The sequence below is a fragment of the Engraulis encrasicolus genome, chromosome 14 (assembly GCF_034702125.1).
Source record: "Engraulis encrasicolus isolate BLACKSEA-1 chromosome 14, IST_EnEncr_1.0, whole genome shotgun sequence".
Lineage (NCBI taxonomy): Eukaryota > Metazoa > Chordata > Actinopteri > Clupeiformes > Engraulidae > Engraulis > Engraulis encrasicolus.
The window spans coordinates 45,284,657-45,310,486 of NC_085870.1; the positions used below are offsets into that span (position 1 = coordinate 45,284,657).

The following is a 25,830-nucleotide window of genomic DNA, read 5'->3' on the forward strand; positions in this document are numbered from 1 at the left end:
TGTATGCTACTAGACACCTTAATTTCCTCCGGGATTTATAAATGTTACTCCGCTTACTCTAAGGCAGACGTGGGCAAACTCAGGCCCGGGGGCCACATGCGGCCCCCTGAGCCATTTCATGTGGCCCCCAGAGCCTTTACGAAAATACAACTTTTAAATCCAAATTCAAATGGTTACTCAACATTCTTAAAATGCTACCTAAAACCAGAGTCTTGTGAATTTAATATTAACCAAAGACTTTTGCTTCATCTAAATACATCTAATTACAATGTGCAGGAATATAATTGATGCCAAATTACTTCAGCGTACACTATGTTTTAGTATTGACATGGGCAAGTTGTCGTGGCATCCGGCCCTTCGGTCAATATTCTAAACCCAATGCGGCCCTCGGGCCAAAATAATTGCCCACCCCTGCCCTACGGTGTAACCCTTTCATGCTGCACTGTTCTCTAGACAGGCTCTGCACTAACTACTTCATTGCGTTTGACCTAGTGTCTAAAACATCGTTCCATTAAACTTTATGGAGCATTGATCAGTGTAGTAGACTTTCATGGGTTCTTCTCTGTGCTGCTCTGTACTCCCTTAAGTGTAACTACCGTAGTCTCTGTGTATGGATGGGCGGTCCTGGCAAAATGGTCTGGAATTGGTGAATGCTGTCTGTCTCCTTGTCGCTTCAACAGTGTGATCAGGTTCCAGTGGTTTTATTCTTTATGTAGAGAAATGTCTTTTGGTCGCTTTAGACTGTGATTTTTGGGGGGAATGTATGGGAAATGTGCATTGAGGAACAACCAAGAAAGTCAGGTGATTGTGACGAAGCTTTTGAAATGTCACTGTGTCCAACACAGCAAACCTGCTGTTGTGAGTCAGAACATTGAAATAGGAAGTCTACACACACACACACACACACACACACACACACACACACACACACACACACACACACACACACACACACACACACACACACACACACACACACACACACACACACACACACACACACACGTGTGCAGTTTAAAGTCTACTGGGAAGCCAAGTCATAAAGTTGAGCGTTGGGAGAACAGAGTAGAGATGAACGGACACAAGCGCACACCAGGAGAGCACTCCAGACTCCGTGAGTATTACCACATTAGCTCCCGTGACTTCTTGCTGGTTATTGCTCTCGTTTGGATGACTTTATTGAGTGGACATCATAACTGGACTGGAGGGGTATTTTGTTGAGGTGAAGACCTCTTTAGGCTGTAAAAGTTGGCAATGATAGTAGATGGTAGTAACAGTGTCTTGTAAACGTTGGCTGCAGGGCTTGACATTAACAGTGACCAGTGGTTTTCCAGAGTCACTAGCCATTCAGCCTTTCTACTAGCTACAGTTTTGTTGTCAGTGTTTTCTGGACACATTTTCTTTACCATGAAACATCAAAGCTCCGAAAGTGATAAACAAGATGATCAGTCCTATGAACATAGTGTGTTACACATAGTGGGATAAATGTTAAATATACAGTATATCAGACAAGTAGACTCTAAATCTTGAACCTATATATATATATAACACAAGGTGCAAAAAAGATATATGCTACTGAGACATGGCTTACACAAGTATAAGTTACCTGCCAAAATGGCTTGTGAGACAAAAAAGTGTTTCTTGCCAAGGTCAAGTTTTACCCATTTCTCCCATACCCAATGTCAAGCCCTGGTTGGCTGTGGTCTTAAGCTTGAGCCATATGGTTTGGGACATTGTCTTTTTATACTGTTAGCTCCTACAAGCCTCTGACAGAACATAATTGATGGACATGTCTGTGAAGCCCCTAGCATAACAGATTTATATTATCATCCTGTGTGTCTGTGTCCCCATTAATTACCGAAGAGTTAAACATATATAATTGATTCGGACAGAACTGAATGAGACTGATCTTACAACTAACTGCAGGAAAATAAATGGTGCTGGGGGGAGTGCATTCTACACAGTTGCTCATTGCCAGGGAATTCTAGAAAGAGACGCTTTTGAGGAATCCCTCCTGCCACATAACTCATGTGTTATCACAAGGATCTGCTGTATGCGGCTGACAGTCTTATGTGGCTGATCTTATGTGTACATTGTTACCAGTGTAGCAGGACCTACCACCTTAACGCCCATCATATTTGCCTCCTTTCGCAAACTAATTTTCTATGAATATTTCTTCACCACATAAAGGATCATTCCAAACTAATGTACCATAAATGTATAAGCTGGTTATAAGTTGGTATAAGCCTATAAGCTGGTTACTTTGTGATCCTCATCAACATAAATGCAAGGCTAGCACAAGCATTGGTACATGCGTGCCGTTGCACAGCTTGACTGCAAGTTGCCAAATAGTCTTGCGTAACACATCCTTGAGAGACTTTTGACTCCATCAAGGAATCTTTTATATGGGGCAATGGGTCCACTCTGTTATAAACTATGTATCCTTAGGTGACTGTCAATCTCACAATTCCAGCATGTTTGCTACAATGTCAGGCCAATGAGTTCAGTATGTTATGCTACACATATATCCTTAGATGACCACCAGTTTTACGAATTCAGTCTATATGCTACTTTGTAAGGGGATTGAAATAAATGTCATTGACATGTTGTATTAATTTTTTACTACCCTATAACGTGGAATACAAGACTATACCGCCAAACACAAATAGTATTGTCTCTGCAATCTTTTTTTCCCAGCTACTTCACACTTCTCAGTTTTTCCTGTACACAGTACTTTGTTGTGAGAAAATAAAAAGGCATGGAGTCCTCCTTTTGCTCAGCATATTCAGTAGTTGTTTTTCTTTATTTACCTTAATAATATTTTCCCCTCTCTTTCTCTGTCTGTCTGCCATTACTCTTTCTGTCTGTCTGTCTGTCTGTCCGTCCGTCTGTCTGTCTGTCTGTCTGTCTGTCTGTCTGTCTGTCTGTCTGTCTGTCTGTCTCTCTTTTTCTCTCTCTCTCTCTCTCTCTCTCTAGATGACCCTCAGGAGAATGGGGTCATCCAGCGTACGGAGTACAGCAGCATCTCTCCGCCTGGCTCCCCTGTGGTGCAGGATGAGCCCTTCTCCACCTACTTTGAGGAGAAGGTTCCCATCCCAGAGGATGCCGGCGAGGTAAGGCTGGAGGCTTTCTTTCTCTCTCTCTCGCTCTCTCTCAAACACTCTATCTCAAACACTCTCTCTCTCTCTCTCTCTCTCTCTCTCTCTCTCTCTCTCTCTCTCTCTCTCTCTCTCTAAACTCTCTCTCTCTCTCTCTCTCTCTCTCTTGCTCTCACTCTCTCTCTCCCCCTCTCTCGCTCTCTCTCTCTCGTTCACACACGCACACGCACACAAGCACGCACAGAAAGACACATTGCTGTCCTCAATAAAAAGAGATGTAGAGAGAATATCTGACTGAAACACTGTAGTTGTTGGTGCAGCAAATTCAGCCATTCAGACATGATTCAACCACTCTGTTACTTTGATTTGATGTCTCGCAAAAGTAAAACTGTGTATAGGCCAGCAGTTGTTTTAACAACTCCGGGTATTGGTTTTTAGTTTGGCTTTGGTTCACCCACGAAATTATCAGTGAGCATTGCATGAACAGTTACTTGAAACCGCATCCCTAAATAAAAATGATGTGAAAGGAGAAGCTGTTGTCATGTTAACGTGACTTAACTAAGCTGATGTTGACTCAAGACAGCAATGTGTAGAGCAGAGGCCATTCAGACCTCAAGCATGACACCGCATGGAAATGCATGACTGAGCATTTTAAAGGGAAAAAATCATTAGAAAAAAAGCACTGGCCATTAGTAGTAGCATTCTTTTGATCTTAATCCTATGTATGAACTTCACAAGTGTGACACAACGAGGTCAGCCACTGAATGATGTGATATTGTTGCGATGAGTGAATGTACCTCATGACCTGCTTGTGTCCCTCTATGTTTACTTTACTTATGTCTGATATCTTTCTTTTCTTTTTTCTTCCTAAGCTCTTCAGCTTCCGGAAGCTGTGGGCCTTCACCGGGCCGGGCTTCCTGATGAGCATAGCCTACCTGGACCCAGGCAACATCGAGTCAGACCTGCAGTCCGGAGCTAAAGCTGGCTTTAAGGTGGGCCATTGTTGGACATACTATTGTGAAGCATGTGTGGATGGGCTCTGTTACTGGCCAAGTATAGTGAAGTGTTTGCTGTGACTGTGGCAAAACAAACTCTGCATGTGCAGTTTGTTCTGAGCTGATACACAAATGGCGAGGAGGAACATTTTCGAGTGGCGTTTCTGAAGAGCTGGACTTCAGGATGATTTCTGAGCTGAATGAAGTGAATTGGTGTGAAATTTCTTGTAGGTTCAAGTTGTAGGTTTCCAGGCATTCAGCTGCTGAAGTAGGGACTCTTGTGATATGCATGTAATCTGTTGTTGTATCTTCAGTAATACATTGACATTGAATGTGTACGAGTGGTTTTGCCACAAAACAAATGCGCTTTGATCACCACTATTTTGCGTACCATGTGCAGGTTGTCTCTCCCTTTTAAATGTTAATGTACACAGGTACGTAGTAGGAATACAATTTCTCAGCAGATAAACCAGTCGGAATACCCTGTTGTTAAGTATCATCCTCTGGCACTGCAGCACAGCACATAATTACTATGTAGGGTGGTAATGGGTCATAAACGGGTATAGCTGGATGAGTGAATGATCATTTATTCCCCCCAGACGCAGAGAAAGAAAGATTAAATATTTTCACGGCTTATGCTGTAAGCGGTATATTAAGGTGTAAACCTTACACATATTGTTCTTTTGCTCTTAACCTTTAAGAGTGTACCGTCACACCGGTGTGACGGGAATGTTCGGGCAGTGAAAGTTCTATAGAATTCTGGGCGTCATTCAATAAAATATGGAATTATAGAATCTTGCATTGTTATAGAACACATTCTTTTTATAGAATGCTCAAAAGGTACACTGTGCAAGATTTTTAGTTGTTTATTTCCATAATTCATGCTACCCATTCACTAATGTTACCTTTTTCATGAATACTTACCATGACCATCAAATTCTCAGTATTCATTATGAAATTGCACTTTTCATACGTTAAAAGGGGGATCTTCCTCCATGGTCCACCATTTTGAATTTGCAGAAATATACATTTTTAGCTGCAAAATGACTTTACTTGGGCCATACTAGAAAATATTAGTGTATTACTTTGTAAACTTTCTTGAAAAGATCAAATTTGGCAATAGGCAACCCAGTTTCAATGAGCAGCATAATTGTAGTACCTTTTTTGACCATTTCCTGCACAGTGTACCTTTTTAAAATCTGTTCTGTTTGTCCCTCCTCAGCTCCTGTGGGTTCTTCTGGGGGCCACTATCATTGGGCTGCTGCTTCAGCGCTTGGCGGCCCGTCTGGGTGTCGTGACAGGAATGCACCTGGCTGAAGTCTGCAACCGGCAGTACCCAACAGTAAGTCCAGTCCACCCCTCACTCTTATGTGTTTTCCCTTTTCCTGATACTGCTCCAAAACTAGCAGCCCATACTCCAAAGCATACTGCAGTTGGTGGAGGCGTGTGGAAATCCACTGCAATCAGGTTTTCCCCCTGTAATAAGCCAGCCACTTGGATGTTTGGCTTTGGTAATGTTGCACGACTGGTTTAGCCACAGTGGTCAGCACACCTACAAGAGAGTTAAACACACACACACACACACACACACACACACACACACACACACACACACACACACACACACACACACACACACACACACACACACACACACACACACACACACACACACACACACACACAAGCTATTTAAAGCCTTCAGTCTCTCCAATGCTCTTGTGTCGTACGGCTTTGTTGTACCAGCGTTTCGTGTATTAAAAATTCAGCGGTGCCCTAGAGCAGTGATTCTCAAAGTGTGGACAGAGCTCAAGTGGTCCGCGAGGGGATTGCTACTTGTCCACAGACAAGCTAGAAGTAGGCTATATTCATGACATTATTGCAAAGCTAAATGTAGCCAGTCATATTTTCACCACAATAAAACAGGCTTGTAAATGTGAGCTAGAAAATAAGGGATCTGCATTAAAATTAGCACCGGTCAACTGTCAATTCAGTTGACAGGTGGTCCCTGAACATTTTTGGGGGAACAAAGTGGTCCTAGGTCAGAAAAAGTTTGAGAAACGCTGCCCTAGAGCTTTGTCTTTTGATGACTCGTAAAAAAAAGAAAAAACCTAAAACCAGACCAGCTTTCACAACTCACAGGCATGAAAGATGTAAAATGCACTTCAGAGTATTACATATACAGTGAAAACCATCATTGTATTTTTTTAAATCAATTTTAGCCTAATAAACATGTAGGCTACTCTTGCCACTGCACATGGCAGCGTCAGCTGTTCAGTAGCCTAGTGAGCTGTGGATAGATGCTCCTCCGAAAATTGGAGGTGTCCGGTTTCATATTCCCCTGTGGACTTGTGGTGAATGGTTGAGGAAGGGAATAAGCCGAGCGCTTAACTAGGTCGAGAAAACAAACACCATCGGGAAGTCTGGTAAGAAGAGGGACAGACCCGTTTAGAAAAAGATTAGATAAGGGTACTTGTGCCTTTGGTTGGTGGGTTTTATTGTGCGCATGTTTAAAGGCCGGGCACCTAAGGCAGTCTGACGCTTTGAATTTCAGTTTAATGGATACTGTCCCAATTTGGCCAAATATAACGGTTAAGCTGACTTGAACTCAGTATTAGGTAAAATCCCTAAAGCACAGTATGTTTTGTAACTGTATTTTAATGATCTCGAACGTAGAAGAGCTGCTCCCTGCTCCTTTTATTTCTGTTCTTGCACCATTGCATGTCTTGTTGCATGATGGTGGAAGAAGCAGCCACCATTGCCTTAAATCCACAGAGCATGTCTTGGAACAGTTATTGAATGATGGGAGAACCCCCCCCCCCCCTCTCTCTCTCTCTCTTCAGGTGCCGCGCATCATCCTGTGGCTGATGGTGGAGATGGCCATTATTGGTTCAGACATGCAGGAGGTCATTGGCTGTGCCATCGCTTTCAACCTGCTCTCCGTTGGCCGGTAAGTCCTAGCCTCACTCTCGCCAGATCCTTGTGTATTTCTGCTCATCTTCATGAGCTTACATGAGGGCCTGGAAGACCTTTGGATTCGCCTTGATCCCAAACCAAAATACAGTAGAACCAATCAGCATCGCAGGATTTTCAGAGATGTAGTCAAAATTTAAATGTAGTAGAGAAGGTTAAAATAAGTGAAACGCACAGTTGTTTTAAGAAACAATATTATTATTCTGTCATTTTAACTGTATTTTCAAATCTCTGAGAAGTTCAATTAGCAGCTTATTGAAAATGTCAGATAATTGGTTCCTCCAATCACATGCAAGCTTTTTTGTTGTTGTTGATAAAACCACGCCTTTGGAGACGTACACCTAATGATGTAGCTCCAGAGTGATGTTCACGGAGCAAGGCGGAACCCATGCATCTGGAGAAAAAACTATGACTAAAAAAAACAACTAACTAAGAAAAAGTCATTATTATTTTTTTAATCATGATGTTTGTGGCAATCAGCCCTGAAAAACAAAATATCATGACAAAATAGACAGTAACGGGACCCTTGTGTCACTTTTCTTTGTCTGTATTCCTTAATCTAAAGACGCACATGTCTGGTTTGTTTGTTGATGGGTCCACATTTTACAAAATAAATGTCTAACTACATGCACACATGCACACATACACGCACACACAAAGTGAATGACAAGCTTATTCCATTGTTGTGCCCAATTGTTGTGTTTTCACAGCATACCCTTGTGGGGTGGAGTTCTGATTACCATCATTGACACCTTCATGTTCCTCTTCCTCGACAAATATGGTACGTTGGTGCTAGAATCGTGTCGCACAGTGTATTGTGGATGACTTGGTTATTATTCAAGCATTCATCTCTTGTATGAAGGCCACTGGAGCTGTATAGACATGATTTGTTGTCTTTTGAAGTTGTTTTTTTCTCTAAACGTAGTCTGTATAATACTACACTGTCTTAAAAAACTACTTTGGTTAAATCAAATTAAGTTAATACTTTCACTCTACACAGTGTGTTGTAAAGCACATGGCCGTTTCTGCTGTGTCACCAGGTTTGAGGAAACTCGAGGCGTTTTTCGGTGTTCTCATCACCGTCATGGCCATCAGCTTTGGATATGAGGTCAGCTCATGTTTTTTTCCTTTCAAGTTTATCTGGCTACTTATACTCTTGCTGCTATTAGGACTTGCACCATGTCACACATTAACACGCATGTAGACAAACTTATCGTGTGTGTGCGCACACTTGTGAGAGACATTCTGGCATTTCTAGCGCTGTTTTTCCGGGTACTATTGTTATGACTTGAACTTCCTCCTTTCTTATCCAGCGTAATGTGGGATTGTATCACCCAAAATGTGCATGTGTGTGCGGGGATGTGAGTGAGTGAGTGAGTGAACGTAAGTGCGTGCGTGTGTGTGTGTGTGCGCGCGCATGCATGTGTGTACATGTCTGCATGAGTGTATGCGTGTATGCGTGTTTGTGTATGCAATGTATGCATAATGTGTATGCTGCATAGCATAATGTGTGTTCCTGTGTGAGTGAGCTGACCTGGCTGTGTTGTTGTGTTTTGGGCATGTTCAGTATGTGGCGGTGGCTCCTGACCAGGGCGAGCTGCTGAAGGGCATGTTCATCCCCTACTGCGCCGGCTGCGGGCCCACGCAGCTTGAACAGGCCGTGGGCATCGTAGGAGCCGTCATCATGCCTCACAACATCTACCTGCACTCAGCACTCGTGAAGGTAGTGGACACACACACACACACACACACACACACACACACACACACACACACACACACACACACACACACACACACACACACACACACACACACACACACACACACACACACACACACACACACAGAAACACACACACACAGAGAAACACACACACACACACACACACACACACACAATCAGTCATTATGTCCCACAACATCAACCTACACACACACACACACACACACACACACACACACACACACACACACACACACACACACACACACACATACACACTTGCATGATGCATTACTCGAATCTTTGGAGATATGGACACATCCAAACAATGCTATGGGCTTCTAGTATATATAAACATTATACAAATTGCTATGTAGTTTACAAAAAACCTAGTGTGATATTAAATCAGCACAAAGTTCTATGTGTGTTTTGTATGTTAGGATGTACTTAAACAAATGAGCCATTATATGATCATGTCCACATTGAAATGGAGAGATAAACGTTGCTCTTTTTGTGTCCTGTAGTCGAGAGAGGTGGATCGTAACAACAAGAAAGAAGTGAAGGAGGCCAACAAGTACTTCTTCATCGAGTCAACCATCGCTCTCTTCGTCTCCTTCCTCATCAACGTGTTTGTGGTGGCTGTTTTTGCACAGGCATTTTATGGCAGAACAAACATTGAAGTGGTGGGTACACAGCGGGCTGTATATGAAATTTTCATTTTCGCCACTGTTTAATTCACGGTATTTATGATGCCCATAACTACACTTTCTTTATGTGGTTCATAAAGTATTAAAGTACAGTAGAGAACTTTTATTAATTATCAAAGATTTAAGTTGTCCAGCAGCATACAGAAATACACAACATGTTATATACATTGCACGACTTTGTATTTGTAATTTGTGCTTTTGTGTATATGTTATGCTGCTTGACACCTGAATTTCCTTCGGGATTAATACAAGTTCTGTACTAATAAATATGAGGGACCTTGATGGCTACTGTGATCTCTATGTGTGTGTGTGGTCTGAGAGCTGGATGTGGCTCCAGTTAATTCTGTTGGTTCTCTTCCATTCCAGGCCCTTCAGTGTAACGAGACAGGGAGTCCACACACAGACCTGTTCCCCATGAACAACGAGACTCTACAGGTGGACATCTACAAAGGGGTGCGTCTCTCTTGTGGAGGGGCTTTTGTGCCTTTATGATTTGATATGATGTTATACGGAAGAGTCTGCCAGGCCTTCATTTTCTTGACAAATGACTTTTAAAATAAATAAAATCCTTTCCAATAGCCTACTAGTGTCTACTAGAGTACTAGTGTTTTCTAAATTATTTGTAAGTGAACTACACTGAAGATTAATATTGAGTCATAGAAGAAAAATGTCACACACAACCTGACTTTTTATAGCCTATTAAACTTTCCCAGCACTGTAACTCACTTGCACCTGACTTGAACAGGGTTGTTCATGGAAACTTAACCCATGAATGTTGGTATGGGAGAGTGTGTGTTGGTATGTGAGAGTTATTTTCTATGTATGCATGAACTAATCAACAATTTAACGTTTTGTAGGGAGTGGTCCTGGGCTGCTTCTTTGGGCCGGCTGCCTTGTACATCTGGGCCATTGGCATCCTCGCTGCCGGCCAGAGCTCCACCATGACTGGCACCTACTCAGGACAGTTTGTCATGGAGGTCAGTTTGCACTTAGCCAGGTCGTTTACGTTTTTAGTAGCAGAAGTCAGGTGGTGCAACCACAGCTACTACCACCATGGTTTGTATTCAATTACTATATGTATCATTACTTTTGCTGGATTATATGAGACATTCGTTTCATGTGAATGAAACATGAATTCATGTAGAGCTACTAACATCACGCAATAGTAATATTAGCTGTGGTTGCACCACCCTGACGTCTACTTTTAAAACCATTAACTACCCGGACCCCGTTCACACAATAAGCAGCTTGTCTATGGCTGGCATTGCCTTGGTTCATCATCCTACCACTGTTTACCCCCCATTTTGCGTATTCAGGGTATCTGTGCATTTCATTGACTCTAATTGGAAGACGTTGAAGACGTGATGCAATATAAACTGGAAGGTGTGCTCATGTCTTAACATAGGGGTATTCAATTAAAAGTCACAGAGGGCCAGTTTTTCAAATTTCCTCCAGTGAAGGGGCCGAACATAGAATCTATATAACTGCAGGCAGCACAATGTCTAAGGTTAGGGTGCAAAACAAGTGGATAACTTTCCAGACAGAACATATATTCACTTTTCTGTTTCTTAGTAGCCTGAGATGGTCTATTTACTATGACACTGTTTTAGATAAGATTTTACTCTCATGTGAATGCATAGTAGAGACATCCCCAACTTGAAGTGTTAGTTATCGCAAATCTGCATCTGGCCCCACGGCCTCCATTTGAATAGCCCTGTCTTAACACCACATCAGACAACTGGACGTCTCCTTTGCTAATGTGGCAGCACCACTCACTTTCACCCATTCTGTTTTCACTGCTGTTTGCACATCATGCCATCATAGCCGGACCCATGCTAAGGATGTGGAAGTCCTCACAGTCATGTTTCAACCCTTTTCAGTACACAGTACAGCATAACAATAAGCACACCAAGTGATCCTGATTGCAACAACTCCTCAGATGTCATAATAGCTTGATTAGTGGGATCATGTTTATTAAGGGTATAAGCAAAGTGTATGCACAGCAGAACTTTGGTCTGTCCCCTGTATTTTGGTTTGAAAAAAGGTCAGAATTTCCTTCTATTAACTCTCTCTCTCTATCTCTCTGACCATTTCTCTCTCTCTGACCATCCCCCCATCCATTTCTTTTCCGTCCTCCTCCTCCGTAGGGTTTCCTGAACCTGACCTGGTCTCGTTTCGCCCGTGTGCTGCTGACGCGCTCCATTGCCATCGTCCCCACGCTGCTGGTGGCCATCTTCCAGGACGTGCACCGCCTGACCGGCATGAACGACTTCCTCAACGTGCTGCAGAGCATGCAGGTCAGCTAGGCAGGAGTTTTTAAATTTTTGTTTTGGTCTTTTACGACTTTATTGATGATGGGACAGTTTGAGAGGTGGACAGTAAGCGAATGGATGGAGAGATGGAGAGAGATGGGGAGGGGTCGGCAAAGGACCCAAGCCGGGAATCGAACCTGGGTCGGCCGCACTGACTGTTATACTATACAAGTCAGTGGTCGGCCGCATGGCAGACGAGTACCCTACCGGTTGGCCACGGCAGGGACTTGGTTTGGAGTTTTTATAACATGTCACGCATTTCTATTGGATCCAAGATTTAAAATCACAATGGATGGGAGTCAAAGAAGGTTGCTCCGTTGATTCCCATTAGTTGCTTTTTACCATGGTCAATCTTTCCATCTTTGATCCCCCCTGTCTGGCTTGTAGTCATTTCAGCTAGCCTAACTCTTGTCAGCCCCTTGAGTCCTTCCGCACAGCTTCGTGAGCTCACAAGGGTCTGGAGGACCTTCAGATTCAAAATGTAAATGTAGTGGACAAGGGGAAAAATGAGTGAAACGCTTCCGTTTTTTTCAGCAACAATTTCCACTAACGTGGACACACTCATGGACCATGGATAATTGATTCCGTAATTTAACTCTATTTTCAGAATCTGTAAGTAGTTAAAATCTCATTAAAAATGTCAGACAAGTGTTTCCCAATCATGTGCAAGGATTTTTCGGTAAATCCATGACTTCGGAGACCTACAACTATTGCGTAGCTCCAGATGGATTTTGTGAAGCAAGACCAATTCATCTGACGAGAGTCGGGTTACATTTCAGCACCCTCTTTCTCCACTTCTTTGTCGCTCTCTCTCTCTCTCTCTCTCTCTCTCTCTCTCTCTCTCTCTCTCTCTCTCTATCTCTATCTCTATCTCTCTCTCTCACTAACTTACTTCCTGCCATCTTCTCACTCTCCTATACAAAATATGTCACAGAAACACAAAGTTCAAAGTTCTGTTGAATGCAATTCTGTTGAATTTCAATCAAACCTGACACTTAAGTGGGGATATCGATGGCATTGGTGTTGTAAGAAGCAGACCCTTCCCGTCATTGGGGAGGGTGTAAACAAATCTGTTCCCTGGTCCTAGTTTTTTCATATATTCCTGTTCCTAATCTGACCAATATAATCACCATGAATAAGCCAACATATGTGTGTGGGTGCGTCTGACAGCATTGGCATGTCCCTTTCTGTCTATACTGTTATGTTTACCTTAGTGTTGACCAAAGGTTACTTCAACTGTTCATGTTTGCCTAGTCTTGGAAATGGGGCAAGTGAGATAAAAAAAATTGCTGTGATAACATTGCCCAACTTTATATTGTTCAGGATTTCCTCATGTTGTGCTCAGATTTGAAAATTATCTTGCAAAACCAAATGACTATATTGTCTATATTACTAGATTGTCTAATATTTGTAATGCAGTCATTGTTCTAATAATCCAACAATCTAATCTGAGTAATTGAAGGTCGATAATCAAATTAAACTGATTGTGTCACTAATACTCTGGTTGAAAACAATGTAGTAGAACGTAAATTGAACCCATTGAACTGAATTACAAAATCTTTGTTCTAATCCAGTATTCTAATCCAATCAATTTGTAATCAAATCAAACTGAGCCTGTCAATAATTGCTATTTAATGTCACATGCAGTTTGAACACCTTTTTATTCACACACGCTGTACTCATCCTCTGCCTGTGTGTCTCTTCTGTCTGTCTGTTTGTCTCTCTCTCTCTCTCTCTCTCTCTCTCTCTCTCTCTCTCTCCCTCTCCCTCTCCCTCCTCCTGATACTTTTCTCTCCTCCTCTTCCCAGCTGCCGTTTGCATTGATTCCCATCCTGACCTTCACCAGCCTCCACTCCATCATGAACGACTTTGCCAACGGACTGTAAGTGATGATGAGGCGCGCTGCTGCTGCTGCTGCCAACTCGTACAGCTTGTGACTAGATGATATTGTTGCAGACACCTGAAGTGCTGACAGTGTTGCAGTACATGGAGCACAGTGCTTTCTGCTGACCTCCCCTAAAGTAGAGTCATACTTTTACAGCACCTGTCACACAGCTGACACACATTGTTGTTACGGTTCTCTGCGAGGGTGTTTGTAGCATACAGAGCTAAGATCTACAATACAGCCCCTGTGTTTCATATCGTGCACTTGTGTCAGTGCACTGGTGGTTAGTAGTGCATAGTGCACAGGGTGCCATGAGGTGCATAGTGTCCCGAAAAAGTTTGAGCGCTATGCACTGTGCCCTCACCGCATTAGCTCAGCACAGCATCTCCTGCTTGTACGTATTTACATTTCCTCCACCGTAAATGGCAATCATCTCGCATACAACAGTTGGCTTGGCATGAAAAGGTTGGTGTCTCAGCAACATTACTTACAGAATTAGGAGACTGTTGACTAAACTCTTCTACTGAACTGAATCAGTTTCATTAACAACATGGCGGCAGTTTAGTGCGTGCAGTGTCCATCGTTCAAGCACTGCGTTTTTTAGTCGTTGTTACGGCATCATCTGGGCACTTTCAGTGCACTGAATTTACCGAAAATGTCAGCGTGAACGCCCTATGCACTGAAACATAGTGCCCGAAGTGCACAAGTGCGCGATATGAGACACGGGGAGCATCTACCTCATGGTGCGCCATCACGAGTCTGGAGTCAGTCTGGACTTGCATAAACATAGATACCGTACCATACAGAAAGGCCACTGCATGAAAATGGCGCCATATTTGGTTTGAGTTTTGTGAAGGTGAAATAGATGATGTTAAATGTACTGTAGAAGTAGGGGTGCGAAGCCAGGAAAATGGATGACAAATTAAACCATTCATTGTATTGTACACATTGTATGAGTATTGAGTATCATTCTGTTCCATGAATGGTTTTATATTCAGCCTGTCGATTAACAATTCAATTCACCCTACCCTGTGTGTGTGTGTCTGTAAAGGGTGTGGAAGATCGGTGGGGGTGTGGTCATCCTGGTGGTGTGTGCCATCAACATGTACTTCGTGATCGTGTACGTGACGGCTCTGGACAGCGTGGCCCTCTACGTGATGTCGGCCCTCCTCTCCATCGCCTACCTGAGCTTCGTGGGATACCTGGTGAGTAGCCTCTTCACCTGTCGAACCAGTAGCATCTCCATCATCACATTATGGATTTCATCACAGTGTACAGCGATCATGTCACTGTCTATAGTATGGTCTTGAAAGAGTCTAGCCCACTGATCTTTACAACTCCGTTCAACGGTTTTGAAGCATCCCCGACTGAATTCTGCAAGAATACTTCCACCCCAAATTTCCGGAAGCGTAACTTGACACCGCCAGCTCATTGGGTTTGACTGACAGAATTGTTTCAGAATTCTGTTGATTGACAATGAAGCCAACTTACAATGCTTCAAACAATTGAATTGCTCTCTAAAATAAAAGATCAGCCCGAAAATAATATTTGGGTTGTGTGAAAGGGCCAGGAAACTACCGCTTGAACGAAACAGAGCTGACTCGACAGGTCTAGCCTTTACGTTTCAGGGATGTCTTTGTCAGTTGTTTCTTTTTTTCTTTTTTCTGTTGTCTTTATTTCCCTCCTCCAACGATTACCTGTTGTATGTGTCTGAAATGTCCATGTGGGCATTATGTGTGTGTATTTTATGTAAGCCACTTGACACCTTCATTCCCCCCCCGGGGATCAATTAACTTACTCTACTCTACTGTACTCTACTCTACTGACCCAACCACCCTCTCTGCTTCTTTCTTTCTCTCTTTCCATCTTTCCATCTTCGCCTCTTTCTGTCCCTCTTCACTTGTGCGGTACCATCTTTCTCATGAGATTATGCATGGTCCAATGATATTGTTTAAGGTGTCTAGCCTTCAAGTTTCAGATATATTGTTATGAGTTGTTACTTAGCTTACAACCTCTCTGCCTCTTCATTTTCTCTTCCCATCTTCTCTCTCTCTCTCTCTCTCTCTCTCTCTCTCTCTCTCTCTCTCTCTCTCTCTCTCTCTCAGGCATGGCTGTGTCTGATTGCTCTGGGAGCGTCGTGTCTGGACTGCGGCAGCAGGGTAAGGAACCCACCAGGGGTTCTCATAGAGGAACAGCCTGAGTTTGACACTTAGAACCGAGCATGTTGTGTAACTCCGGCATAGAAACCTGAGGTTCTAGTGGAACTCGCTAGTTCTCATGGATCCCAAGGGGGTGGGGAAAAAGGATCTTAGTTTGTCTGTTAAAGGGTTTGCTGAAAGCCCGTTGGCAGCTCTGTTCTATGGGGCTGTGTTATGTTGCACTGAAATGACTTTGAAGAGCTTGCCCATGCCCCCTGTGACTGATTGAGAAACTGCGCTGACTGATTTATTTTGAACAGCTTCTTTTTTTTGTCCCCGTCACTCCTAAAAAAACACACAGAAATATTTTTAAAGTTTGTCAATGTCTAAATTAGCAATCAGCAATAAATTGAGGTGAAACATGTGGCATGTTGCATTGTAATAGTCTGAGACCTTGAAGTCCATTAACATTGGCCCTGGGTCTACCAGTGTTGTGCAGTGCACATACATTTGAATGCTTTCATACATTCATATCCCTTTTGTATCAGACTCCAATGCATAGCTGAACTACAAGACAAGCTCTGCTCTATAGCCAAAGTCTTTTGTGATATTGTGTCGACATGGTGGAAGACCAAAGGCAATGATTCATCACAATGTCTAACATACTGGTACTGTGTGGTAATAAAATATAATATATATATATATATATATAATGGAAAGGATGTGTGGATGCAAAGGCTACATGCATAACTAATATTCAGCTTCTGCACATGCGTAAAAAAGGAATTGTGGTATTGTTGCTTTAGTTTCAGACCTGTCTTTGAGCCATACATACACTGTAAATGTAGCTGTAATATGTGTATATATCCCACACATGACATAGACTTCCATTGAGGGAATTTGCCAGTGTACAAATAGTCAGATCAAGTTATCCCATTTTATCTGTGCCTTTTTAACAATCTTCTTGAAATGTGAATAACTACGATACCTGTTTCCAGATTGTATTTGTACATTATCTTGGTTTGTTCAGGTTGTTTTTGTGACCTTTTATTCAATAATGTAAATATAATGTTTGAGTAAAGCAAGGTCTACAAAGCCAATAAGGTTTTTTGAAGGTCTATTAAAAGTTCTCAAGTCAGTAGGCAGAGGTGTACAGTTCTATTCGTAGTATTCACTTTTATTATAACTCTACCTGCACTTCGTTGTTGAAGTGTTGTAACCAAGTTCAAAGGAGCCATATAAAGTTATTGCATTAGTTCCGTTCTTCGTACATCGTTATTGCACGTTATTGCACTTGCATTACCACGTACTATTACAAGTAGCTGCTATGGTTAGTGCTGTGTGTCTTCTCTGTTGCAGTGAAAGTGCACAGTAGATTTGTAGGTACATTGTCCCATCTCTCCCATTGGTGAAGTTTTTGAATGTCAGGAAATATTAAAATATGACATTTGTCCTTGCCTAAAGGACTCCTTTTTTGGACCTTTTCTTCATGTCACCACCATCAGATGTATAAACAGTGTTTTTTGGACATTGGACCTGCAACCTTTTGTGAATTCAGTCTTTCATTACATGAAAAACGTTTAAAATCTAAATTCGCTTCCACGGAACTGGCGTTCTATCTAATCTTTCAACCAGAGTGGCATTTCCATTCTTTTGTATTTCTTTCCAAAGACCTTTCTGTAAAAATCTTAACATTTTGCCTTTCATGGATTAACGAAACACTGTTGTGTGTTCTGTGGAATATCTGTTGGTCCATGTGGATACATTTTGTCTAAGAATGTAAGATGTCCTGTCACATTTTACTTTACATATTGTCTTCGGGGAAAATATTATTAGTGTCCATGTTCACCATTCTGTCTCACACTGTTACATTACATAAAGTATAATTGCCATGTTAACAAATGCCGTTATCTTGGTTTTGAGTTTAACCTGGAACATGTACTCAAGCATAAGACCAATGTACAGATGTACCTTTACCTGCTGATTGAAACTTACTGTATTCAAAAATAAATGACAACTCAAAAGAGGACTTCATCTGTGGTTTTGTCCTATCCCATTTGCCGTGGTTTCTTAGGAAGTGGTATGGATACTAATGATTCTACTGTACAAGTGGATTTTTCATCATTTGTGCTATTCAACGTCATTAGTTCTGAACTTGCATGATACCGGAGGTATAACTTCCTCCTCATTGGGTGTAGTAGAGTGAACTTTGAACAGTGAACTTTGAACTTTGGTATTCCACGAGTCCTCTGTTTTCAGTGCTGTTGTTTCTCATCTTGTGTTTACAAGCTGCCTATCCCAGTAGCACAGGATGTTTACTCAGTAAGTACAATCTGATCTTGACTTGCAATACTTCACGAAAACACATGAGAGACACTCAAGACTCCCATGAATCATACTGTACTTAACTGTGAAGAAGAATCATAAAGTGATTTGCTGGAAGTAATAAAAGAAAGGAAACTAGTCACAATTGAACCATTGCCTTTAATGTGCACATGTAAGACCTCCAATGTTCTCAACTGCCTACTCGAGTGTGCAAATGAAAGATATATATTTTTTAAAAATAGTTCAGTTACATTTTGTAATTTAAAAAAAAATGTACTGTACATGTTTGAAAATCATGCCAGTAATGTAATTAGATCTTTCTTTCTTTTTTTTTTTTTTTTACAAAAAGCACTAGTTTGTTGTTGTTATAAAACAGTACATAAGGTCAAATGCTATGTTTATGCAAGTAATGTTGTTCAAAATTACATAATCCAATGATGTGCGTCATATGTTCTGTAGAATTTGTGGTCTCCAGGGCTTTTTTTTTGTCTTTCTTTGTATGTGCATCTCATCATACATTACATGTCTAACATTAACCAAGGAAAATATCTCGGCATTACGTTAACTTTGGAATTGGTGTCTATTTAAGTGGTCCAGCCAGCACAGTCGTGTCAAATGTATAACAAGCAAAATTAACTAATTCAGCACACTCATTCCATCTCACCTAGATGATTGTAAGGGCATATGTACTAGTATTGTACATGTATGTCATTGTGTAAGTTCTGTATAATTGTCATGCTTTCTGTGTGAAGTGAGCTGTAGTTTTGCCATATTAATGTTACACACTCCACTATTACAGTATATACATACTGATGTGTAATGTCTGGTGTGAGGGCCTAGAACTTGGTGAATCCAATTCCATTCCAGTAGTCAATGCAACCAATACCCATGATATCATCAGTCCCAGCCACATAACAGCAGAGTATCGTGGTGCATAGATGCAATCATCAAACAGTTTGAATACTTATTTTGAATAGGACAAAGTTCCTAGGTCTAATTCTTGAACTATTATTATTTTTTCATTCATCTATTTTTCATTTGACCTTACTCATTGTCTTTTTGTATTTTCCATTCTCTCTAACAGATGGGGTTGTCTGGACACACGGACATCTACTTGCTGAACGACATGGACACAAATGAGCTGGTGGAGAGGTAGAGGGACCAGGTAAAGGCTCTGGGACAGGAGGTGAAGAAGCCTATAAAGGGTTAATATGGCTGTTTCGCAGCGCCTGTTTGCTTGAACATGGACTGAATGGTGGGACCAGAACCACCACTGCCCTAGGCCAGTATGCAATACTTTATCCACATACGTGCCAAAAAAAAAACCCACAACAAAGCCTAAGTGACCTTACATGTTTTGAAGTAGTGGATATTCTCTCTTCCATAGTTTAGAACATTCCGGAAGTTGGGGAACGGCAGTTTTGACTGTAAACTGTTGATTTTTGTTGTTTCTTCTTCTTGATCCGTCACATACTCCAGTGCATGGAGCCATTCCAAGACATTACAACTAATTGCACCTCTACTTGGGAAACATACACTAACATGTTAGGATATTAAAATTCAACGTACACCAACATGTTAGGTTATTACAATTCAACAAAGCTGTTTTGGCTTCTATTAAATAGGAGACCATTTCCAGTAACCATTTTTCGCAGGGTCAAACCAACAAATAGCTCTTAATCTCAGGATCAACAACTGTAATAAGACGTACAGTTAGTTTAGTTGACACGAGATTCCTTAAGCGCAGCCTCTGTGTTTTCAACACAAAGAATATTGGTGCATAACTGAAGTTACCATGATGTGTTTACTATAACGCCTTTTGATTTTTCACTACATGATAACACTTGAAATACAAGAAAACTTGTAGGTCTTGTCAGAGGTTGGTCTATAGGTCCCAGAGTTCACATATTTTCCTTCCTGATTTATTTGTTTTTTGTTACAGTAGTCATAGAGGAGTTGACATTGGAGAATTAAGTGATGAAAGCATTCTTGTCGTTGTCCCTAAGTGCATGTTTGTCCTGTGCCTCAAAATCTATGCCTCATGTGTAGGAGCAGTGTTGTAGCAATAGAATTAATCTTATAATGAGACATGCAGACTTGAGTTACTGGAAAATAAGTTATTTATTTATTACACATCCAGGATGTAGTACTTATATTTAAATAATGTAATACTCATGAAAAAGCTGCAAGTATCTATACTACAGCATGGTCTGTAGAAGGGATGGACATTTCTATTTCAAAAAGACTCCTGGTCATTGACGTCTTTGCTCATGAATCACTTTCAATGTGACAGATGTAATGTCCCTGTGGCTTAAGATGTCACTGGTGACTACTAGGGCATTTAACACCAATTACACTGTGACACAGTATTAAACTTTAACCTGGACTGCAGGATAAAGGGACTATTCATGGGTGCGATAATGTAATTTAAGTAAAATTACCGTACTTTACATCAATGGGTGTACTGTCATAACAACAAGGGACTAGATTAAATTCCATGTCATAATCTGTACACCGTACATTTCAGGACTTACCATTTATAATTTTCTTGTTTTGAATTGAAAGGAGTTGTATTTGTTATTTTAAAATCACAACAGTGATAAATTGTTTATGTACATTGTGTTTCCCTCTCCAAACCATGAACCAAAGAGTTCCATTCTCCGAATACTTTGAGAATATAATTTTTTAGTTCTTTTTTTCTAAATGCAAAAAATAAATCATGCCAAACAAACAAGTTTTTCTACAAAATAATTTATTGCAGTCTTACACATTGTATGAGTATTCAGTATCATTTTGTTCCATGAATGGTTTTATGTTCAGCCTGTCAATTAACAACTCAATTCACCCTACCCTTGAACACGGTTGGTTGGCTCGGTCAATTATGGCTTTATTTCGGCCATGCTTGTTTGTATGGTGTGTGTGTGTGCATGTGCCATGTACCTAGCCAAGTGTTGGCATAAAGCACCAGTGGGCACTGACACGGAATGAATAGTTGCATCGTCATCAGACAAAATTAGTTTTTCCTAAATAAAAAAAGGGTTAGGTTAGGTTCAGTCTGTGCCTTTAACATAATACTAAAAAAATAAAACAAGAGCAAAACTTGTAAAACCACCTCAATATGAGGTCAGATGAGGATGTCTGTGGTGAGACATCAAATTACTTCAGGTGTCAGATTTCGGTGACAATGCTGGTTTGGGTTTTGCGGTGAATGTGGCTTGAGGTATCTGAATCCTGAATTATTGGTAGATCGTTTGTGTCTTGATATGGATATGAAAATGTATTTACGTACATGCTTTGATGTGGAGGCCTTAACCTCTTGTGTGTTTCATAGTCTTTCTCTGACCTTGTTCAACCACAATTTTGTTTACTGTCAGTCATACATGACATACACAGAATTTATCTGCCACATAACTCTCCATATAAAATGCTACTAAAGTTGTAAACATTGTGAATCCTAATCCTTGGTCTTGCACTTCAAAAGAAAAAAATTGTCCTATTCAATTAGCTTACATGTTGCATTCGGTTTCAAGCACACAAGTATTTTACTAAGGTTTTACACAACACAGAGCAGGTGAGGTTAACAGTGGTTTGACTGAATATTGAGTATAGTACACCATGACAACAGTCTGTCATGGTCAAAGTGACGGAAATGTGTAGACTTTGAAGTAGAGTGAATGGAATGGATGGAGCAGCACCCTGTGTGTGGTCGGTTGTCCCCACAAATCTGCTTGATCATTGACCATATGGCTGCAAATGCTGAACAGTCCACCTTAAGTTATTTGATTATCAAACCTCTTTGTGAAACTAAGCACTCCAGTAGGTGACGCACTGTACTCTAATTCTTCCATTATTTTGACACTTATATCATTCTGAACCCTCTGTGGGAGGGTCTGTGCTAATATTTTGACCTTGGTGTCACCAAGAGTCATTATTCTGTGCATTTTTTAAATCTTCAAAAGTCACTCACATCCATTACATTCATTCTTTAAGAGGAACAGTACACCGAAGGGAAGAGCAGCCGAACAGAAAGCTGTGGGGTCACCTGACACCAATGCTGAACTGTGACTGGCTGGCTCACTTGCTGTCTTTAGGAGCCAGGTATTCGTTGTACATGGAATAGATCACACCTGCAACAGACCAAAAGCACTGTTAACCTTTTTGTTAAGTTTTAATAACTGAGATATGTTTTATGTGTCAGTATGATAATCTTACTATAGACAAGCAGCCACTGAAGTCAGTAGCTCTTAAGAGAAAAATAGTTATTCTATTGCCATTATGTCACCAAAAACATCTTGTCTATATTTTAAGACTTTACGATTAGTCATAGCATCAGCTAGAAAGCTACACTAAAACATCTAAACTTTTAGTCTATCAATTGATTCAGATAGCTGAAGGCTGTGGGTGGGACCAATCCATTACAGTTACAGTACTGATCAAAGTTCAAGAGAGTCCTTGTGCACAAGCCCTCAGCAATGCAGGTGCAGGTGTGAGGCAGGAGAAGGTGATCAATGAACAACATTCTTAAGACATTGCACACTGCTTACTGTTCTTTTTAGGAACACTAAGCAGTGTGCGGTGTCTTTTGAATTTTGTTCACCATGACAGTTAATGTTCAAATTGATTCTGCGCTGCCTTTGCCAACGCAATTAGTAATCAAACAACCATTTTTTTCTTAGCCATACTCATTCTGCTGTCTCCACTGTGATGCAGCCTGGCCCATCCCCAAAGATTCAGAGGGAAGTAAGTAATCCTTGCGTTGTGATTGGTGGGCCAAAGTTGTAGCCTGTTGTGGTGTGCCGCATAGAGCAGGGCTAGACCAACTTGCCAGGCAAAAATAATCTTGAAAGTGCTTCAGTAGCAAATCAGGTTATGTTAACCTGGAGGTAGAGGTAAATCAACTAATAGAAGAGCCTTGAGTCCTCATTTCCATATCTAAATGATGCCCGGAGCTTGCCTATTAGCAGGTGTACCACATTCTTAGGCACGTCTGGAATACCCCCTAGGGTCAGAAAGTGTAGGGCTTCTTCCCAATATCCCGACTCCCGCCCTCGGCCTGTGCTCATGGCCTCGCGCTTCACTCACACCCCCGCCTCCGTGGACAAAACAATAAACTTTCCCCGCTGTCAGACTAGCCACAACATTTGGGGGACTAATTCCCCATTCAACATCCTGATGGCAAATGAGAAAATGACATTTGAATTGCGCTTTTGCGAGTTATCGAAATAAACTTCTGTCGTCATCACGGGGCCACAAGCGCAAGTGAGGACGGGAGTTAGGATATTAGAAAGAACCCAAGGTCTGCTGAAAAAAACTAAACAACTGTGGGCCCCCATCCCAAACATTCTGTATATTCCTCTGTGGGGGCCCGTAAAAGCACTGGCCCTTAATGGTTCGTATCTATCCTCACACTCCCCAGCTTAAAGGATCCTTAATGCGCTGCTGTGTTTTTGGCTCTTACCCAAAGTCATTGCTCCAACGATAAATCCCTGTGCTCCCACGCGCATGTGAATGAGGTGGACAGACATTTTGGTATCCCCACGCGACCTCAGCTTATAAAGTCCATATGCCACAATTCCAACACAGCCAGCCATTCCTGAAATAATACAGTACATCACAGAAACACACATATTTGTATTATCTCTTCAGCCATGTCAGTATTGCGAGTACAGTATTGTCTAAATGGCAGTGGCATGTGTGTGTCGTGGCTTTGAGGGACTTGCCTCCAACTCTCACCCAATATTCAAAGTAGGATTCATAGAAATCAAACCTACTGTGGTCCATCATTCCATCAAACAATAGAAAAAAAGATTAACACAAACTTTAGGAAATGTTGAGTTACTATGATGCCAGTGATGGTGTTGACCTTACCCACAGGTACGAAAGGTGACTCCCTTGCCTTCCTCATAAATCTAGAGCCGTGCTCATCTTCCAGGTCCCAGTTTTTGGACATGTTGACAGCTTTTGGGGAAAAAATAAACTTAACCATTACACTCACTGCTATAACTTTGCCATACAGTCCACTCTGGACAACAAAATGAGAGAATGACATGACCATGCCTCCCACACCCCCCACATGTTGAGAAGTCAGTCAGACAGGCTAAACCACAAACCATTTGCAAATGTCCTTTGGCATGAGTCGTATACAAATCAAACAAACAATTGAATGACTCCTTACCAGTATCTTTTAGGAATAAAGGGTGTTACCCAGTTACTGTGTAGTGTAATTAGGCTATCTCTTCCATGTATGATTGCAAAACCTTTACCCATGGCTATGATTATACTACCTAGCTATTGTATTTTTGGAACATCACACAAAGACAAACGTAACGTTATATCGTAACAAAACAGTACTTTATCTGACTACCTATTTCATTTAACATTAAGTGATCATCATGACCTTTAGGATTAAAATAATTGTGGGCTACTCGTTCACAGTCAGGCGGACAATGACATGCGATGATGTAACTCTACCAGACTAGCTACCGGTATGCCCATTGCCCATTGCAAATGTCTTTAGTTTGAAAGCCTTCGAAAACATCAAGGATAACTACTCACCAAGGCAGTTAAGTAATTTTTATGTAGGAGTCAGTTTGATGAGTGCTGCTGATGCCCTCGACTGAGTTTGCTGCAGATGTATTCACTGGCTAATGTTGTGTAGGTCGTTTGCCTTGACAGCTGAGCTGGACGTCTCGTTTTTTCTGCGTGTTATAAATATCGCGAGACGACAAGTGTTACCGTATTGTTTACATTTACTGCGCACATAGAGAGTGTAATAGCTGCGCGTTATGGGTGGGCGTCGACTTTGGAGCTGAAACTTAAACAAAACAAAAAAAATAGTGTGACAAATCGAAAAGGGCTGGTATCGGAGAACATTCATGAGAAATATTTTTGTCGTAGGCTATATTTCAAGCTCAAGTCAGCTGAAGCAGAGACGATCTAACAAGCAACAGTATCTCTGGCTCAAGTCACTGGAATACACAGACGATTTGTTGAAAGATGTTTATCAATATATTTGAGTAAATGCATACATTCTTAATAATCGGGATTGATTCTATACGATACAATGTTGGTTCATTGTGATTTCTGCATACTACTAAATATGACCACAGTGTGGCAGCAAAGAGCCACGCTTCATATGTGGTAATAAAACTAGGGCAACGCAAATCATTATGCAACTATGTTTGAGGTTCTTGGCTCATTTCTGGGCCAGTTCTATTTGTGATCATTTCTGGCTGCGCCTGTGATAGCCAGCCTTTGTTTTTAGATAACATTTAGTCCCTATCTTTGATTAATATTGAGGAGGATGTTGTACCATGTTATACTGTCGTGTTATACCACCTGACTTTACTTGTTAACTCATTACCTGATTCAATTACAGTGTTTGTTTACAGTGTTAAAGTTATCCCACACTCACAAGGCAAACATGGCTAAAGTAAAATGGCTACCATTGACAGAAGGAGAAAACACAAAATGGTATTATAGGCCAGGTTGCATGTGTTATGTAAGCTTTTATTTCCCGCCCTCTCTCCCGCCTTGCTCAGTCTCCCTCATCAGCGCTCGGGCTCTCTGTTCCTCAGCATACTTTTTTTTCACTGCTTGCTATTCAGTCTCCATTTTGCTTGTCTGAGTCCCTCACTGGCGAACATGTTGTGCAGCCTACTATGTGTCTTC

At 41.4% G+C, this 25,830-nt stretch overlaps 2 protein-coding genes across 3 annotated transcripts in view; one reads left to right on the forward strand and one right to left on the reverse strand.

Annotated features, from left to right (window-relative positions):
* Positions 1-20,893, forward strand: part of slc11a2 (solute carrier family 11 member 2) — a 29,633-nt gene extending 8,740 nt beyond the window's left edge. Inside the window, exons 3-17 of one of the 2 annotated variants that reach the window (XM_063215894.1) lie at positions 2,977-3,113; positions 3,971-4,090; positions 5,316-5,435; positions 6,937-7,043; positions 7,777-7,847; positions 8,107-8,174; positions 8,634-8,789; positions 9,317-9,475; positions 9,866-9,952; positions 10,357-10,476; positions 11,647-11,796; positions 13,620-13,693; positions 14,748-14,901; positions 15,802-15,855; positions 19,244-20,891. In XM_063215894.1, the coding sequence (XP_063071964.1) occupies positions 2,977-3,113; positions 3,971-4,090; positions 5,316-5,435; positions 6,937-7,043; positions 7,777-7,847; positions 8,107-8,174; positions 8,634-8,789; positions 9,317-9,475; positions 9,866-9,952; positions 10,357-10,476; positions 11,647-11,796; positions 13,620-13,693; positions 14,748-14,901; positions 15,802-15,855; positions 19,244-19,315 (1,649 nt within the window). In that variant the 3' untranslated portion in view covers positions 19,316-20,891. Of the gene's footprint in view, positions 1-2,976; positions 3,114-3,970; positions 4,091-5,315; positions 5,436-6,936; positions 7,044-7,776; positions 7,848-8,106; positions 8,175-8,633; positions 8,790-9,316; positions 9,476-9,865; positions 9,953-10,356; positions 10,477-11,646; positions 11,797-13,619; positions 13,694-14,747; positions 14,902-15,801; positions 15,856-19,243 lie in introns of both variants that reach the window. The other variant, XM_063215893.1, reaches the window with a different exon arrangement.
* A 3-nt stretch (positions 20,894-20,896) lies between these two features.
* On the reverse strand, positions 20,897-24,832 carry LOC134462718 (HIG1 domain family member 1A, mitochondrial-like). The gene is made up of 4 exons (XM_063215895.1): positions 24,715-24,832; positions 24,028-24,117; positions 23,618-23,752; positions 20,897-22,286 (listed from the first exon to the last, which is right to left on the reverse strand). Exons 2-4 carry the CDS (start codon positions 24,107-24,109, stop codon positions 22,234-22,236), a joined length of 270 nt encoding a protein of 89 aa, XP_063071965.1. The 5' UTR covers positions 24,110-24,117; positions 24,715-24,832; the 3' UTR covers positions 20,897-22,233.
* Between the last annotated feature and the right edge of the window lie 998 nt (positions 24,833-25,830).

Coding starts and splice junctions, on each gene's coding strand:
- LOC134462718 (XM_063215895.1), bottom strand. CDS start 24,109: ATGTCCAAAAACTGGGACCTGGAAGATGAGCACGGCTCTAGATTTATG. Junction 23,753..24,027: donor GTCACCTTTCGTACCTGTGG/GTAAGGTCAACA, acceptor GTATTATTTCAG/GAATGGCTGGCTGTGTTGGA. Junction 22,287..23,617: donor CGTTGGAGCAATGACTTTGG/GTAAGAGCCAAA, acceptor GGTCTGTTGCAG/GTGTGATCTATTCCATGTAC.